General features: G+C 46.6%; 1 protein-coding gene across 2 annotated transcripts in view; it reads right to left on the reverse strand.

Moving 5' to 3' along the window:
* Positions 1–2,207: 2,207 nt before the first annotated feature.
* The window catches only part of RUNX1 (RUNX family transcription factor 1), a 266,395-nt gene continuing 248,891 nt past the window's right edge, over positions 2,208–19,711 (reverse strand). Inside the window, exons 8-9 of one of the 2 annotated variants that reach the window (XM_068975391.1) lie at positions 8,860–9,021; positions 2,208–2,683 (exon numbers count right to left, since the gene is read on the reverse strand). In XM_068975391.1, coding sequence (XP_068831492.1) covers positions 2,208–2,683; positions 8,860–9,021 — 638 coding nt within the window. The remainder of the gene's footprint in view (positions 2,684–8,859; positions 9,022–19,711) is intronic. The other variant, XM_068975402.1, reaches the window with a different exon arrangement.

A 19,711-nucleotide genomic window follows, 5' to 3' on the forward strand; every position in this document is an offset into this window, starting at 1 on the left:
GGAGGGAGAATTATGTCTAAAATGAAAATAAATAGAATATTCTGAGTTTCTCTAAGATCTGCTTTAGCTCTTTTCTAGATAAGAACGATCTGACAACACAAACTGCTTTACTCTTTAATTCTTACCAAAGTGCTACTGCATTTGTGTAAAACAAATAATCAATACATACATATATATATATAAGAAAACTCAAAAACAAGTTGTTTTAAATAAGACCAGCTGTTTTGCTGCCTGCAGCCAAAGATCTTTCTAATTTGAATCCTTAAATTTATAAAATAAAAAATCAAACACTGTTCTGAAGTCCTGCTTTCAAATACTCTTCAGAGTTGACCTGAAATCATTTCAACTAATTTAAGAGGTACATTAAATAACCACCAGATCATTTTGAGCACACATATGTTAAAATCAGCAGTTAGTATTTATGAGTTGTACAACAACTGCCTTGTGACCAAATCCTCCAATAAAAATAGTGCCATAAAATTTACAGTGACATTGGATATGTTTGAATTGTAGCCATGGGCAGTGACATGAATCTTTTCCTGTCACGCTGATGCACCAGCAAAAGTGCACACACCCTACAGGGTAGGGTCTCGGTTGGTGAGAGCAATACAAAGCTGGGTGGGGAAGGAGCAGCATGGGATGGGTCCTGCACGGGTGGGATGACACCCTCCCCACACGACTTCACTGAGGCAGGTGGAGGGAATTGGCCTTGTTCGGGCCTGCTTCTGGGCCCACCCTATGAAAACTGACCTGGACACCTCAGCTGTCAAAGGCATCCGGTCCCTTCCACTCCCAGCCCTGGGGGACAGCCACAGGCTTTCTTCTGCATCAACCAACAGGTATAGTATCAAAAGAGGAATATCTCCTTGGAGCTAAACAAACATCTGAACTCTGGGTTCAGATATCTCCTTCCTACCCCAGAATGGAGCAATTAAGGAACCCCTAAATTCATTCATTCGGTGTCCATGTGGATACCATTCCTCCACACAGCTTACTTTGCACTCATTCTGTTACAAAGCATGTCTAACATTATTAAGAGGCCATGGAGTGAGCAAACCCCCTAGGCAGAAAATAAATCCTCTCCAGAGGTGCAATCATTGGCATCTACCCCAACCCTCTGGAACCAGATTTGAAGGGAGGGACTCAGGTATGAGACCCTTTGTTGAGCTTAGCAGAAAATTCCGTACTTCAGATCTTTGGAGTGACCCTCAGTATCTAAAAAGCCTAATAAAAACATGGCTGCATTAGCTACCGACTCGTTGAATTAACATTAAAGGGAGTTTAATGTAAACAATATTTAGATAACCAAGTGATCACATTACCCATCCTTTTTTTTTTTCCAACCTTCTTCAATGTGATACAATTAACTCTGGCTACTATCAAAAACAAAAAATGTAGTACTTGATATTTTTCTTAATATAAGCACATTTAAATAATAAAAAAGTATCAACACATTAAGTAAGTGTCTAAACATCAAGATACATAAATATCTAGGGATTCCTTGTGGGAATACAGTAGTTGAAAATGACCCAAAGCTGCAGCTGTTTCTTAAAAAAAACAACTACACCAAAAGTCCAAAAGAAAAGTTAAATAAAACTTACAGAAAAAGGAATCATATTTCTTTCATTTGTCAAAGCAAGAAAGAAGCAAAGCTCAAATTTATATATATATATAAAAATAAAAAAACCACCCCAAATGCAAATACACATTTTGCAATTTATAAGGTGCTGGAAAAGAAAATTAAAAATATGAATTAGATGCCAAACAGAATGAGTTGCATCTCTGCCCGCCCCGCCCTTCCCCCACAAAAAAACCCCCAAGTTCCATACTCTTTGGAATAAACGACTTGGTTAAAAAGTGAAGTCAAAGTTATAAAATCTTTCTTTTATTCACAGCATTGCTAAATCAGAAGCATTCACAGTTTCCCTCCGGGAATCTTCCTGTTTGCCTTAACGAAGTGCCCACAGGGCGGTGAACCGGACACCGTCAAGTTGCGTCAGGTTAGAAGAAAAAAATCTGAGACGGGCCCACAGCGGCGGCGAACTGCGCGGACTTCAGAAGCGAGAGATGGCGACCGCAGGCAGTTGGCAGGTGGCGAGCATCCCCGGCGGGGCCGGCGCGGGCTTCTCCACCACGCGACGCTGGGCACCCGGCGGGCGCCTCCGGGACGACGTCCGGCCGCACGGAGCGCGCGTGCGCAGCCTCACTCAGTAGGGCCGCCACACGGCCTCCTCGAGGCGCGCGGCGGGCGCCATGTTGGTGGGGGAGTTGCTGTGGCTGCCCTCAGCCTCCACTACGTCGCTCTGGTTCGGGAGGCTGGGATTGAGCAGCGCCGAGCCGGTGGACGCGTTGGTGCAGGGCGGCAGGATGCGTGGCGGCGAGCGCTCGCCGCCCACCATGGAGAACTGGTAGGAGCCGGCCGACGCGCCGTAGTACAGGTGGTAGGACGGCGAGCTGGCCTGGAACGGGCCGCCCTGTGCCTGCGACGAGCCGGGGTAGGGCGGCGGCAGGTACGTGTGGTAGCGCGTGGCCGAGCTCATGGCCGACATGCCGATGCCGATGCCCGACGTGACGGGAGTTGGGGAGTAGGTGAAAGCTCCAGGGTAGTGCATGCGGGGGTCGGAGATGGAGGGCAGCGCAGGGAACTGGCGCGGGTCGCCGAAGGCCGTCAGGTCGGGCGCAGCTGTGTGGTGGGTGAGAACTATCGTGAGATTAGGGTTCAGGGAGGCCACGCCCTTTCCCTCTCCCACCCGGCGCCCAGGAGAATTTCCCACAAAGCTGCTGCCGTCCAGGGAGCAGCGCCCAGGAGAATTTCCCACAAAGCTGCTGCCGTCCAGGGAGCAGGTATGCTGAAGATGGTCATATATGAGTGAGTGAGTGAGTCGCTCAGTCGTGTCTGACTCTTTGCGACCCCATGGACTGCAGCCCTCCAGGCTCCTCCGACCATGGAATTCTTCAGGCAAGAACACCGGAGTGGGTTGCCGTTTCCTTCTCCAACGTAATATATGATCTCATGCAATGTAATAAGGTTGTAATATAATGTAATATGTAGTCATACTTGCTTACTATAAACATATTAGATATAACTGATTTAATATAAACAAATATTGCTGTAACTCTGAGGTTGCACACCCACCTGCCAGATTCACCTGCTACCAGTTTTTGTATGCCCACAGTCTTAAGGATGTGTTTTACTTTTCTAAATGGTTGGGGGTAGGGGGTGGAAATCAAAATACTTTTTCCTGACTTGAAAATGATATGAAATTTAAATTTCAGTGTTCATAAATAAAGTTTTATTGAAAGGACCCTCGTTTGTTCTTTTAAGTATTAACTATGACTGCTTTTTAAGTCACCACTTCAGAGTGGTCATGGCAGAGACTGGAGGGCCAGACTGTAGGACTCAGAAAGTCTGCAATATTTAGTATCTGGCCCTTTGCAGAAAAAAGTTTGTCACCTCTCTATATAACAATATATGACAAAACAGTGGCTTCCCTGGTGGCTCAGATGGTAAAGCATCTGCCTGCAATGCCGGTGACCCGGGTTCGATCCCTGGGTTGGGAAGATCTGGAGAAGGAAATGGCAACCCACTCCAGCACTCTTGCCTGGAGAATCCCACGGATGGAGGAGCCTGGTAGGCTACAGTCCATGGGGTCGCAAAGAGTCAGACACGACTGAGCGACTTCACTTCACTTCACTTCATGACAAAACAGTATAACACTAGAAGAACTATTAATATAATAGATGCATTAATAGATTAATATTAATAGAATATATATAAATATATATAACCCCCAAAGAGAGCTTCCCAGGTGGTGCTAGTGGTAAAGAACCCGCCTGCCAATGCAGGAGATGTAAGAGACATGGGTGCGATCCCTGGGTTGAGAAGATCCCCTGAGGAACGGCATGGCAATCCACTCCAGTATTGTTGCCTGGGGAATCCCATGGACAGAGGAGCCTGGCAGGGCTACAGTCTGTAGGGTCACAAAGAGTCAGACACGACTGAAGAGACTTAGCATGTGCGTATACATAATATGATACTGTCATGTAATAACATTTTAATATGTTATACATAATATTTAGGTTGAATCCTAGAAATCTGCCATTTCTATAGGCCTGCAATAGTTAAAAACAGGCAGTTTCCTATTATTGAAGCTAATGCATGCCATAGTAGTGGCTGGGAGTGGATGTCCATGAACCACCAATCTCTTTCTCTTCCACATCTACCTTCAGACTAGTTCTACATTTTTAGAAACAGTACAGCCTCGATTTCACATGCTTTTCTCTAATATGCATCACTTGATTGTTAACAGGAATGGCCACAGGGCCTTGACTTACCTACTCCATTTTTATACATGTTGAAGTTTTACCAGCAATGGCAAAGCTTGGTCTATAAAACTCATTTTGTTAGGATTATGCATTTACCCTTTCACAGACAGGCTTTGGCAGTCTTTCATTGCATCCTTTTGCCTTTCTCTTAATCACAGGCTGCCCTTGGGAACTTTTTTTGGGGGCGGGGGGTGGTGGTTTGGATGCCAGGACAGGTTTCCTGTATCCTATAGATCAGTTTCCCAGCAGTGGCACTGTTGACATTGGGGGCCAGCTCTATGGGGTGATGTGGGCCTGTCCTGTGCAGGCCTGTTCTGTGCGTGGTAGCATGTTTGGCAGTATCCTTGGCCTGTGCCCACCAGATGTCGGTAGTGCCCTCACTCCCCCCACTGGGACAACCAACAAGGTCCTGACCTTCCAAATGCCCTGGGGGTAGGGGTGAGGCGGGGGGGGGGGGGGGGAGCAAAAGTGCTCTTCCGATGAGACAACATTCCTACTGTCGATGTAGGATGGTGTCCTTGGGGAGTTTCTGTTCCTCAGAATTATTCATTAAATGACCAGGCCAGGACTGTAGTCTTTATGTCAGCAAACCCAAAAGGCAGCAACAAAGCAGAGGAGAAGCAAGAACTGAATGTTTAAAATTTGTAAGTTCTCAAATCAACATACAAAATAACTCCAGGCTCAAGATGGCATGTGGCCTGGGTCCTTTTGTGTTTAGGCCCACAGAGAAACCTGACAGAGCCAAAAGCTTGCTCTGAAAGGAAAGCTACCGGGGTGGATTAATCTGTTTTTGGACAGCTTCGGCTGTTGATCAACTTCCTCATATTTCAAGCCTATTATTCCAGCAGGGAGAGCTAGTGTTCTCGTTCTCTCTCTCTTCCCCCTCCCCCCTTCCTCTTAATGCACTCTCTAACTTTGGGGTGCCTGTGATAAGGGGATGTACTCCTCATCAGAGAGGTAATTAAAGTTTATAGAAACAACCAAAGTATGCAGCAAATCTCTCCACTAATGAGGAAACCAGGAGTCTGACTTTCAAACAAACAGTCCTGTTAATCTTTTCAAGCGAGTCAGACATGTGGGCAGGGACAAAGCTGTAAACTGACAGCGGCTCTAGGGCCGCCCTTCCACGGACACTCTCTCGCTCGTCCTGAGGCCAGGCCGCACCCCATTCCACAGGGTTTGTCCCTGCCCGCTGGGGCCATCTGTGAGCAAGCCCTGTGTCACTTGTTTGTGTTCGCACAGAGAGCCGTGACATGCTTGAGAGTTAACAGGAAGCTTTACTCCATTTTTCCAGTTAGATTTCTATAGTCAGGGAGAAGCATTAGGCAAACACAATCAATTTGTTGTCATATGATGCAATACTCCGGACACAAATAAATGACTCCACCCATGATTCCTCTTGCTTCATTTGCCCTGAGACAAAAAGGTGAATCCACTGGAAAATGAATGAAAGGTCACCCTGTTTCACGACGGTGTCTGGACATGCTCTGCCAGTCTGTTCCAACTACTATGTGGTAACCTGGTGATGGCTGCAAGTTACCGGAATCCCGAGTGAGCCCGTGATTTGTCACGGACATAAGTAATGGAATGATGTTACGGTCTCAGCTGTCAGGGGAAAACAGTTCTTTCACTTGTGGGCAGAATGTCTGAAAGATCTTAGATGCTGCTTGCGATTCTTCTGCCCACAGAGTACCAGTGTCAGACTATGAAAGACCATCCAACTTGCCAGTTTATCCTTTACAACACACATTGTGATGATGAAACAACTTCGGCCCATGAGTTAGGCTCAGATTCAAATGACCTATTAAAATACTTGTTCTCATTTTTATGTCCAGCCTGACACCCCCTACCCAAGCAAGCCCCACCAGTCATGGACAGTTCACTGTGCCCCTGGCCTTAACTCATTTGTCCTTTCAGCTGGCCTGGTGCTCCCTTATTCAAGAGCAGTGTGGGCAGAAGTGGGGGCCCCTGACTATCACAGGGAGCTTTTAAAAGAGAAGGATATCTGGGGATTAGGCGGTATAGGTATTTTAGTTGGAAATGTTGCCCCACCGATGGGGCTAAATATTTGCCATGACAGCTAAAAGTCTTCCTTCTGCAGCTTGACGTGGATGAAAGCCGCCCTATGCCGGGCCCCTCCCACTGCCCCCAAAGGATTAAACAGCCTGAGCAGATAATGGCTGCCTTAAAAGGATCTTTCGCATGACTCAGATTAATGCTTGCTGTCTGTCGCCCAGGTTGGCAGCTAAACATTATTTAAAAAGAAAAGAAAAAAACCTCCAGATGACAACTCTTTGCAGACAAGTTGTGGAGTCTGTCTGCAAAGCAAAGAAAGATACAGAGTGCAGGTCCCTCCTGCAGAAGGAAGCTCAGGTGAGGCTGGGGCGCTCCAAGCTAGCTGGGGGCAGGGTTCAAGGAAAGTGGGCTGCGAACTATGACAGGCTCTCAAAGCATTGATGGGTAGACCTATGACTGATTCTTGATGTATGACAGAAAAACCACAAAGTTTGGTAAAGCAATTAAAAAAATGAAGTGACAAAAGTAAGAATAAACAGAAAAAGAAAAAAATAAAACTTCACTTGATTAGGCATTAAAAAAAAAAAAAGCAAAAGCAGCCTCTTCTAAGTATCCCAATCCCCTCCTGCCTCCAGGCGGAAGATGACACTCTTCAGGCCTGGACTCCGGGCTCCATTTCTCAAAGGGAGATCTGCCAACTTGAAGAGCAGCCTCCCATGCTGTTCTCTGCTGCCACTGGTGAAAGCGCCCCTGGAATTCTCCTGGGTCCACCCTCCAAGACAGCAGCAGGGTTAGGCTTGAGTGTCGAAATGGGACCTGGCTTTTATCTCCTTCACACCCTGGGGCTGTAAAAACGCCCTTCCACGACTCCCTGGCTAAGTGAAGTCCAGGCTATTCAGAAGTATAACTGTGAGACGGGACAGGGGAGGGCACATGTTAACTCATTCCTATTAAAAAAAAAAAAAGAAGTCACCCTCCCCTCTGAACTGGTCAGCAGAGCAGCTGGCCCCAAGGGATAAGGTGCTGGAGATCCTGGGTGCTTACCAAGTCAGAAGACTTGTGATATACGTTCCAAGGGACAGGACCTGCAGCAGGGACACTTCCAAGGAAAAGAGTCATTGCTTCAGATGTAGGCCATAGCCAGCAGGCAGAATAGTGCCACCAAGAAGAAGAAACAATAAAAGACCGCCAGTCCCAAAGGAACAGAGCTGCTGTAGTAACAAGCTGAGCAGACTTCATGATTCCTACCCCAGTCCCTTAACTCCTGGGCCCAGCAGGTGCCATGAAATTCTTGGCACCAGTGGCCGAAAATAATGTGGAAACTGGGCAAGTAAGTTGGCTTCCCTATTTCACTATCACGCCCAAGAACAAGTGAAGACAGTTCTCAACCGGGGGACTGTGTAGGCCCTCGGGACATCTGGCAGCATCTGGTCAGTTTTGGTTGTCATGACGGGCGGGGGGTACTGCTGGCATCTGGAGGCCAGAGACACTGATGAAGGCCCAACGTCGCACAGCACTGCCCCCCACAACGGAGAAGAATTATCCGGCCCCAAGGGTCAGCAGTGCTGCTGTTGAGACCTGGAGAGGTATTCTGTGAAGCTCTGAGAAGAAGCTAAAGCATTTGGTGGAAACCTCAGGTAATCACAGTTGTCCGCAGAACACAACATCCCACAGTACTTGAAAATGACAGACGTGACGCCTTTGCCCCTTTGCCCGCCCCCTTAATCTGATATAATCTGATCCCAAGAATTGAAAAGCAAGAACAGCCGCCCTCCCCCCAACACACAAGGAGTGTGTTCGCAGGCCTCCTAAAGCTGAAGTTCTCTGAAGTGTTTTCACAGTTTGGTCCAGCTCCAATTTCAAAGCCCCAAACAGGGAGTTGCTTCTTTTTGCTTTCAACAAAGGAATTTTTCTCTGTAACTCCAGTTTCCCTGCCCACGAGCAAAGGTGAGTGCCAAGCCCAAAGGTCCCATAGGTTAAATGACTAATATTTAATGAGCTCGTATTAACAACAATTAGGCCAGCCAGGACACCTGAGCTCTCCAGGCTGTTCCTCTGGCCTGGTGTGAGCAGCTCTCAGTTGGAAGTGTCCCACTGGGGTAGGTCTGCATCCCTTTGCACATGTGCCCCAGCACGCCATTCACATGACCTGTGCGAGCTCGCCACCGCAACATGGAGCCTCCCATCTGAACTCCAGAAGCTGATTACTTGGGCCTTTTCTATTACTGATCATTCAGCTCCCAGCCTTGCTTGCCAAATAAAGGTGAGCACCCCAAAAGGCCCAAGGAATCCACTTTTTCCAAGCTGCTTCTACCTCCATATCCATAACCTCTGCCTCCGAATGTCAAGGAAAATGAGTGCATGGGTGTGAGACTTAAGAGACAGACAGCGTTGTCTTTAATTGCATTGTGTCCAGTTAAAAATGACTGCCCCCTCCCCTGCCTTCATGCATCTTGTCTGGCCTCCAGAAACTTCCACAGCAGCCAGACTTCAAAGAGTATATTTTAAGCATCTTACTTGAAAGTCGACTGGAAAGCTCAGCTGAGAGGGTTGTCATGCCGCTGGCCCGCCCAGGCGAGATGGGTGTGGCTGGGTGGACAGAGGGAGAGGCGATGGATCCTAGGTACTGGTAGGACTGATCGTAGGACCACGGTGGGGACGGCTGGATCTGCCTCGTATCTGCAGAGAATCGGGGAGGTCAGTGATGCATGGAAGGGGGCAGGATTTGAAAAATGAACGCATTTAGTGAAAAAAAAAAAAACAAACAGCTATCTTTGTTGAACTCTTAGACATGTTTGTGGCCTACTTACCAGTGTTTAGTAAGCTTCCTTAAGTCCCAAGTATTTGCTTTTGTGATGATACTGCCCCCCCCCCCAAAAGTGATACTGATACATAATTTATGTTTAACTCTTGAAGATTTTCTTCTGCTAATTATTCCTTCAAAGGTTTTATGTAACCTCACCAGCCCAGGTGGCTCAGTAGTAAAGAATCTGCCTGCCAGTGCTGGAGATGCAGGAGACGTGGGTTCCATCTCTGGGTCAGGAAGATCCTCTGGAGGAGGGCATGGCAACCCACTCCAGTATTCTTGCCTGGACAATCCCACGGACAGAGCAGCCTGGCGGGCTACAGTCCACAGGGTCATGAAGAGTCGAACACGACTGAGTAACTGAGCACACACACACGATGAGAGGAGCTGGTCACGCTTTCCAGGTGGAAGTGTTAATATTCAAACTGTTGACCTGCTGTACACACTGACTGCCCAGGTTTACCAATAATTAACAGTCATCATCAGGTCGTCACCCGTCTCTATACACAGTAAGCAGAAAAGAATGCAAGGGTTTGGGTCTTTTTTCGGCACCTTGGACAAGACTATTCCATGGCTGTTTAATGTTTTCTGTACAGGTGATCTCTGTCCCAGGGATAATTGATAGGAAAGTCTGGCTGAGAAACTGGCAGCAAGGCCTGATCACTGCTTCACAAACCCGGCAGTGCAGAGCTGGTTCTGTCATCCCAGACTAACAGAGATGTCTTATATTTTTTGTTGTTGTTGTTAAGACCTCAAGTTTGCAACTTTTAAAGAGCAGAAGGTTGAGCAAGTATTTTATAGACTGCCATTAAAAGAGGCCTTCCTGGGATAGAGAAGAGACAAAAATCTGACTTCAGAAGGTTTAGGTAAAAAGGATTTTGTAAATTTGACTCCAGAAGTCATAGACATCTTGGTTTTCAAAAGCATCATACTGTTTGCAGATGAAAAGGAGGAAGAAAAAAAAAATCCTTTCTATTCTTATATCAACTGTGTAAGAAAATTAAAAAACTGACCACTGTCCCACCATGGGAGAGCTTTACATTTCTGTCTTAGGATCAAACATTAGTTTTCTCTTTGTGTTGCACCTTCTTGGTGGACAAAGGTGACAGCAAACAACACTGCCTCCCAGGGGTCTTTACAGCCACGCATTCAGGGTGCTGGGAGTAAATACAGAAAGAGCCAAGTTCCTGAGGGAAAGGCCAGCTGCTAAGCTCTGTGTGCGTCGTCACATAAAGAAATGATTACTCCTCATTAAACAGTGTCTGCTTCTGCTTCCTCACTTGCTGAGGGGGCAGAATGCTGGGGCTTTTCACTTGCAGCGGTTAACTTTTCCCTTGTCTTCAATGCCATTGAAACCGTCACAGTGGAGGACAGAATGAGGCATTTGGGGACTCGAGTCTGCCTTCTTATCCTTACTCTTCTCCTGACAGTCCTTGCCCTGGTTCCTCTCATACTGATCGACTTCTTTCTTTTCTTTGACGTCACTGGCCTAGAACGAATCTGATCAGTTCTCGTGAGGTGGATGAAGCTAGAGCCTGTTACACAGAGTGAAGAAAGTCAGAGGTGTTGTATTAATAATGCGTATATATGGGATCCAGAAAAATGGCAGTGATGAACCCTATTTGTAGGGTAGGAATAGAGACACAGAGAATGGATCTGTGGACACAGTGGGGGAAGGAGAGGGTGGGATGGACTGAGAAAGTAGCGTTGAAACGTGTCCATCACCACGTGTAAAACACACAGCCAGTGTGAAGTTGGTGTGCAACACAAGGAGCTGAGCCGAGTGCTCTGTAACAACCGAGTGGAGTGTGATGGGGCGGAGGGGGACTGATCCACGTTGTCTTATGGCAGAAACCAATACAACGCTGTAAGGCGATGATCCTCCGATTAAAATTAAAAAAAAAAAAATCCTGACCTTTTAATTTTGAATGTTGAAAAACCTGGGGAAATTAATTTAGAATCTTTGAAACCTAATGTTAAAGAAAGGTCTTTATTTCCATTTGAATTTGAGAGAATCGGAGGGGAGGGGATGGCAAGGAATAAAGTACTGGTCCACTCCAGGCTCAGTGGAAAATAAGTGCTCAACCACAGTCGAAGATCCTGCATAATCTTAGAGCAAACAGTGCTTGCAGTAATTGAAAACAAATAGCAACAGCAGATTGTTTGATATTCCCATATTGCTACAAGGATTTTGCTTCAAGTGAAAATAAAAATTATACCCTCAGATATTTTCTATTAAGCCATGTGTATGTCCTGGATATATACGTATTTACTAAGTGAATATATATGGTACTCAAATATTTTAATCATTTAAAAAGCAAACAAAAGAGGTTTTGTAATTGTCATAAAGCCCTCTGGGTGTGAATTGTGGTACAGTAATTCATGCCCTGTTGTGTAGACAGCCCAGCACCCCTAACCCCACGTCTAAAACCACAGTAAGCATAAAGTATTATGCCATGATTCATGCTCTGTCATGTTTTACTGTAGTGAAAAAGTTGTGCTAGGCTTTTCTAAACTCATAATTAAACCATGCAAACGTTGCATAATGTTTCACAGCCTTTTAAAAATATGCTTTGGTAAAATAATCTTTATGATTAAAGTCCAGGTTCTGTGATTTTTTTTTTTTTAACACAGGGTTTCAAATTCAACATCTTCTGAGTTCACACCACAACTCAGCCTTTCAGTGCTGGGAGTGGGGTGGGAGTGGGGAATGGATGGGCAGTACTAGAAGCCCCTGATCAGTTTTCGTATCTGCGACCACAGTGAACTGTGTTCGACTTCATTGGCAGTGGTGGACCAGAAGGTGGTGATGGCGAGCTTCTCATGTCGGGAATTTTATGTGTTTTCTTCTAAATGTTACATGGACTAGTAATGAAAACAAAACGAAAGGCCAATAATACGGTTTATAGTGAGTTTACCATTGAGTTAACATTCTTGCCGTGATGGGGCCAACATGAATACATGAAGACAAGTATGGAAATGACAATGCTCTGGGCACCTGAGCCCTGGGCTGGAGGCAGGAGAAGTGGCCTCTAGCCTGTCTGTGTGATGGCCCTGGATCACGTGCTTGCACTTCCTTATTCTCATCTCTGAAAGGAGATGATCGCTAAGCCCCTTCCAATGGTGACAGTGCAGGATCTTAATTCAAACAGGCCCCAAACAGTACCTCCTTGGAGCTTCCTAGGTACTGCCAATGGTAAAGAACCCACCTGCCAATGCAGGAGACACAGAGACGCAGGTTTGATTCCTGGCTGGGGAAGATCCCCTGGAGGAGGGCATGGCAACCGACTGCAGAATTCTGCCTGGAGAATCCCATGGACAGGAGCCTGGTGGGCCACAGTCCATAGGGTCGCAAAGAGTTGGACATGACTGAAATGACTTAGCATGCTGTCTGCTTGTATGTAAATCAGAGTTAGGGAAGAATAAGGTGGGCATGTGAGGTGAAGAACAGTGCTTGTAATAATAAATATGTGTATTCCAGGAAGGGGAAGTGGGATGGGGGTAAGATGGTTATAGAGAAAAGAAAGTCATAAGCTGAGGAAGAGAACCACTGTCTGCCAATCTTCAGAGAGGTGCTGCTTGTTCTCAAAGGGAATGCCTTTGATAGGTCAATCCACCAAAATGAACAAGTTTTTTGAAACTTACTATTAATACACGTGTTAATTTGTGAGTAAGACCAGTTATGTCACTGCCCCATTGGAACTTAGAGTCTGATATTAGTGAAGGTCCCAGACCTGTATGATGCCTAGAGAGTCTCTTTCTTATTGTATTAATCATCATGCTGAGTTACTTCATTCATTCACTCTTAGGTTCATGACATTCCTCACTTCCTCATTCATTCATGTTGCCAGTGAACATTTTTGCTTGATTACGGCCACTGTTTCTATTGACATATTTTCAGTTTCATTGAAGAAGACAGCATGCAAAAACAGATGGCTAAGGTAAGCAGGGAAGAAATTCTAAGATGCAAAAGGAAGTTCCAGAAATGAAAAACACTGTAACAGAAATGAGAAATACCTTTGATGGGCTCTTCGACAGCCTGGACATGAGTGAGAAAAGAATTTCAGTGAAATTGAAAATATGTCAATAGAAACTTCTCAAACTATCAGGAAAGTGAAAGTGTGAAAGTCACTCAGTCCTGTCTGACTCTTTGCAACCCCTAAGCCAGGACACTGGAGTGGGTAGCCTTTCCCTTCTCCAGGGGATCTTCCCAACCCAGGGATTGAACCCAGGTCTCCCGCATTGCAGGTGGATTCTTTACCAACTAAGCCACAAGGGAAGCCCTATTTACCAAATTATAAGGTAAAGATAAAAAAGAAAAACAGAAGCAAAAATCAGAATATCTACAAACTTTGGGAAAATTTTCAAATATGTGTAATATATGTGTAATAGAAATATCAGAAGGAAAATGAGAAGAAAGCAGAGTGGAAGCGATATTTGTGAACCTGCCAGAATTAATGACACCCACCAAACCACAGATCCAGGTAACTCAGAGAACACCAATTAAGCAAAATAAATACCAAATAATTTACATCTAGGCATATATTGAAACTACAAAAAAAAAAAAAAGACAAAGAGAAAATCTTGAAAGAAACCAAAAAGGAAATGTGGGTGGGAGCACCTTACCCACGGTCGAACATTGGTAAGAATTACTTCAGACTTTGCTCCAGAAATGATGCAAGCAAAAATAGTGTGTTGTAAATAAAATGTTGAAAGAAAAAAGCTACCAACCTAAATTCTATATTCAACAAAATTTCCTTCAAAAATGAAGGAGAAATAAAGCCATTCTCTGACAAACAAAAACTGAGCTAAATTATCTAGCAGAACTGCCTTGCAGATAATGTTAAAAAAAAAAAATTCTTCAGGGAAAAGGAAAATAAGAAACTTGGATCTACATAAAGAATGGAAGAATAAATGAAGATGAAGTCTCACTTTTCGTATTCTTAACTGATCTAAGGATAACTGTTTAAAGTGATGATAGTAACGTGTCAGGTGGTTGTAAGATACGGGTAAGTGACATGAATTACAGAAGTGGGAAGGAAGAAGTGGTCTTGTGTTATTTGATGGTGACTTACATTCACTACACATGTATTTTTCAGACTCCAGGACAATCACTAAAAACATTTTTAAAGTATAACTGATACACCAAAAGCAGAGATAAAATGGAATGGAATCATATAAAATGCTCAGTTAAAGCCAGAGAAGGCCTAAAAAGAGGCCCAAAAAAAAAAGAACAGGTGCAACAAATATAAAACAATTACAAACATGGTCCATGTTAATTCAGTGATACCAGCGAGCCCTTTAAATATGAACGGTCTAATGCATGTGTCAACTGAAGGAGATTGTCAGAGCAGATTAAAAACAAAACTATGTGTTGTCTACAAGGAAACTAAATATAAAGCCTCAGGCTGAAAGTAAAGGGATAGGGGAAAGACTGGGCGACTACTAATCAAAGCCAGAACATCTGTATTCATTTTGTATAAAACTGACCTCAGAAGAAGGAAAATTTCAAGAGATAAAAGAGGAGAATTGCATGCAAAAGTTATATACTGAATCACTTTTCTCTACAGCAGAAATTAACACAACATTGTAAATCAACTATAATTCCATAAAACAAAGGGGAGTTACATGCTGAAAAAATGTTATGTCTAAGAAAACATAAGAATCCTTAGTATGTGTGTGCCTAACAACAGAATGTCCAAAGACATGAGATTCAAACTGATAAGACTACAGCAAGAAAGAGAAAAAGACACAGTTACAGCCGAAATCCTCACAGCCCTCTTTCAGTAACTGATAGATCAAGCAGGCAGAAAGTTGGGGTACAGTTGATGCAGAGTGGTATCGATCAACATCTTTTGAAAACTCCATCTGACAGTAGCAGAATACACATTCTTTTCACGCTCACAGGGAACGTGCCCCACAAGATATACCATAAAACACACCTTAAACAAATAGAAAAGAATGGAAATCATAGAGGGTCCACTCTCAGGCCACAAAGATTTAAACTAAAATGTTAGTGACAGGAAGACAGCTAGAAAATCCCCCAAATACTTGGAGTTTCAACAGCACACTTCTAAATAACCCACGGGTCAAATAAGTCTCAAGAGAAATATTTTGAACTAAATGAAAATCCAACATCACAATTTGTGATGCAGCGAAAGCAGTGCTTAGAGGGAAATTTATCGCATTTTAATGCATTTATTAGAAAAGAAGAATGATTCAGCTTCCACCTTAGGAAACTAGAGAAGATTTTTGAAGAGTTTAAACCTGGAGGCTGTCATACACAGCGAAGTGCATGCGTTAGAAAGAGAAAAACAAATATCAGATGTTAACGCATATATGTCGGAGATGGCCATGGCACCCCACTCCAGTACTCTTGCCTGGAAAATCCCATGGATGGAGGAGCCTGGGGGGCTGCAGTCCATGGGGTCGCGAAGAGTCGGACACGACTGAGCGACTTCACTTTCCCTTTTCACTTTCATGCATTGGAGAAGGAAGTGGCAACCCACTCCAGTGTTCTTGCCTTGAGAATCCCAGGGATGGGAGAGCCTGGTGGGCTGCCGTGTATGGGGTCGCACAGAGTCGGACACGACTGAAGCGACTTAGCAGCAGCAGCAGTGGCAACATATATATGTGGAATCTAGAAAAATGGTATAGATGATCTTACTTGCAAAGCAGAAAGAGAGACAGAGATGTAGAGAACGACTGTATGGACACCAAAGGGGGACAGGGGGCTGGCTGGGATGGACTGGGAGATTGGGGTTGGCATATATATACTGTGTATATCGACACTATTGACACTGTGTATAAAAGAGCTGATGGGAACCTACTGTAGGGAACTGTAATCTGTGCCCTGTGTGACCTAAAGGGGAAGTTTAGTTCAGTTCAGTCACTCAGTCGTGTCCGACTCTGCGACCCCATGGACTACAGCACGCCAGGCCTCCCTGTCCATCACCAGCTCCCAGAGTTTACTCAAACTCATGTCCATCTAGTCAGTGATGCCATCCAACCATCTCATCCTCTGTCATCCCCTTCTCCCCCCTGCCTTTGATCTTTCCCAGCATCAGGGTCTTTTCCAATGAGTCAGCTCTTCCCATCAGGTGGTCAAAGTATTGGAGCTTCAGCTTCAGCATCAGTCCTTCCAATGAATATTCAGGACGGATTTCCTTTAGGACAGACTGCTTTGATGTCCTTGCAGTCAGATGGGAAGGGGAGTAGGGGATTTAAGTATAGCTGATTCACTTTACTGAACAGTAGAAACTGACAGCACTGTAAAGCAGCTATACTCCAATTAAAAATAAAACTCTTATTCTCTGTGAAGAAGAAAAAAAAAAGTCCTACTTTGTCCTCATGTTCCTGGAGGGCCACAGGAGAGGATGGCCAGAGATGCCTCCTGGGTCTCTGAACACTCAGTCTGTCTATGGGCACCCTCAAAACCTGGCTTTCCAATGGGCCAGGAGAAAGTTGATGGAGGCCCTGTTGCTGGTTAGAGTTAGAAGGCCCTTTCCTTGGCTGTCTTGCTGGCCTCTTTAAAGACGTGATCTTTCAGTCACCTTTCAGAGCCACTTAAAAACAAAGACCAGACAGTTGTGTATATGCCAGGGCCCCAGTGTCTATTTTTAAAAGAGCCAAGCCAACGTGGTGAACATATAAACCCTCAGGGCGGCGCCGGGTTTTTCCCTAGAGGATCTCCCCACCACCGCCGCACCCCCTTTTCAGCTTGGGAGGCAGAAGGGCAGTTCCCAGGGTGCCCTCCAAGTTCACCTCAGCCACGGGCAGCTGGTGTAATGCCCTTCTGGGTGCCTCAGCACACACAACAGGATGTGACTCAGGACTCAGAGATGTGAGTCAGTTTCCAGGGCGATGTGTCAGGGCGAGCCCTGGTGATGGCTCACTGGCATTCTCCCTGTCTGGGACCCCTGGATGGTAGATGCAGGCTCTCCTGGGAACAAAAGGGGGCACTCCCAGAGGCTCCAGTGCCACCCTCAGAGCCAGGTCAGGCTCTGCTACGAAAGAGGCATTTCCTGAAATGTCCAGCCATCCATCTGAAGCCCTGTTTCATCTGGTCTCTACAGTGCAGATGGCACAGCAGGCAGGCATGGCGGCCCCTACACGTGCGCCCAGGCGGAGACACCGATCGGCCTGGCGCTGCTATCAGTGAAAGGCCCTGGTAAACGTGAATCGGTCCCCGCCAGCTCTGGGTGCTGGAATAAGAAGCTACGGAACAGCTCCAAGGATCTGCCCACCATTTATTTGCCCCCTCTGGCCACAGACTCCTTGGTTAGTCATGTACAGCTCGTAGCATCCTTGGTTCCAGCAATCACTTGGAAGGGACACGTGGCCCCAAGCGGGGGCAGAGACCCGCCTGAGGATGCTGCATTTTAAAGGCCAGGACCCATCCTCGTAGCTGACTGGCGGGCCCAGGAGGTGGCAGGCTGCCTACTGGAGGGCAGAAGGGAGCCATGTTGTGGTCTCATCCCTACTCCCTCGTTGCCTTCGGATCCCAGACTCGGGAGTGGGGGTGTCTCCCCAGCAGGGAAGGCTTCCCGATGTTGTGGTCAGGGCGCTGGGAGTCTAGCATGCTGGTCCTTACCCAGAGCTACCCCCAGCTCCTGCTGTGGCTCAGCACAGCCTCTCAAACCTCTTGTTTCCTCATCTCTGCAAATGGGGCTGACCAGACTCACCTGCCTCACAGGTGTTGAGAGTTAATTACTGTTTGTGGAGCAGCTTTGAGCGCCGCAGATGAAAGGCGCTCTATAAACGCAAAGAGCCATTCCTCATTAGACCTGCCAGACAGTTCCCAGGGGAAACTGTCCAAGCCTTTGCCACGAGGCCGCTCCCCTCGGCCAGATCAGAGTCTGAGCCATGTCTGGAAAAAGGCTCTGGACACAGGCACCGTCGTCTCCGAGACAGGGCTCAGGGGATAAGCCACTGGCTTCTAGAAGAGACAAGGGTCTGGATAACACCCGATTCTATGCCCGCACTGTCCCCTGCATCGGAGGGACGGTAGCCTTCAGGTCACACGGCTGGAGGGACCTTGGTCCCAAGGGAAAGGAGGGTACCTTCTGCCGTCAGCCATGTTCCCCTGCCTGGCAGACAAATTATTTCCCTGGACACTGCCAGACAAGCATCCGTTGCAGACATCTCACCAGACTTTTCTCACCAAAGATTTTTCTGCACCCTCACTTTCTGAACCTCTGCTGCTCTCCCCCCCACCCCCGACTCCTCCCCCCCACACTTTCCAGGCCTGAACTGATTGTGCAGATGGGTTGGTAAATTCCGGTAGGGCCAGGCCATCACAGGCACATTCAAATCACTCCACAACCGCCCTGCTAATTTCTGTCCACTCCTCCATGTCTTGTCTCTTCCAACAAAAAAAAAAATCTCAGAACGTGGAGGGTAAAGGTATCTCTCCGCTCCCAACCACTCATCTCCAGCAACTTCGCCCCCTTCACTGGTCCTGAAAGGGATGAGCCAGGGGGGAGGCTGGGAGATCTCAAGCAGCTTCTAGCTTGGGGCTGAGTGTCTGCCCTACCGCCCCCCGCCCCTCCCCGCTGCCATGGGTAAATGAGGACCCTTCCTCATAGGAGCCAAATTCCTGACACCTAACATGTGGGAAGCCACGTGCAGGAGACGCACAGCACCCCCCAGGACTGTTTAGTCGCTCAGTTGTGTCCAACTCTTTGCAACCCCATGGACTGTAGCCAGCCAGGCTCCTCTGTCCATGGGATTCTCCAGGCAAGAATACTGGAGTGGGTTCCCATGCCCTCCTCCAGGGGACTTGTCAGACCCAGGGATCGAACCCATGTCTTCTGCACTGCAGGTGAATTCTTCACCACTGGGCCCCTAGGGAACCCCCAGGACCACTAAAGAAATGGAATTTGATGAAGGATCATTCTACTGAGGGCAGCACATGCTATAAAGAGGACTGTGCAGGTTTGACAGTCTTTCGTCCCGTGGCCCAGGGCGTGAGGCTGTCAGAACCAAGCTGCAGTCCCTTGTGGATGAGGGTGGGGAGAGGGGACCTACAGGACTTTCAGGGAGACAGCAGGGCCTCTCCCATGAAATAGATACAGTAACAGGCGTCCCCTGGGCAGATCCAGGGTCCTTGAAATGCCTCAAGGTGGCAGCAGGCAAGAAAAAAAAAGTGATGTTGTCCATGGGACCTGGGGTCCAGAAGGTGACCGTGAATTTTTGGTACTGGAGGACGCACTTAAGGCGCAGGAGACACGGTGCACAGCAGGTCCTCGGGAGGCCACTTTGCAGGCTGGCTGCCTCTGAGGTCCCACCCGCATCCTGCTCCATGGTGAACTTTTCACTTTTAGCACTCTTGCGGCTTTGTAAAAAGTTAGACCCTTTTGACGAATTTTACTATTATCATGAGATTTATGTATTTGTTGTAAGTGAAAGCTGCTCAGTTGTGTCTGACTCTTTGCAACCCCATGGACTATACAGCCCATGGAATTCTCCAGGCCAGAATACTGGAGTGGGTAGCCTTTCCCTTCTCCAGGGGATCTTCCCAAACCCAGGGATCAAACCCAGGTCTCCCGCATGGCAGGCTGG

Source organism: Capricornis sumatraensis, chromosome 1, assembly GCF_032405125.1.
Source record: "Capricornis sumatraensis isolate serow.1 chromosome 1, serow.2, whole genome shotgun sequence".
NCBI classification, from domain to species: domain Eukaryota; kingdom Metazoa; phylum Chordata; class Mammalia; order Artiodactyla; family Bovidae; genus Capricornis; species Capricornis sumatraensis.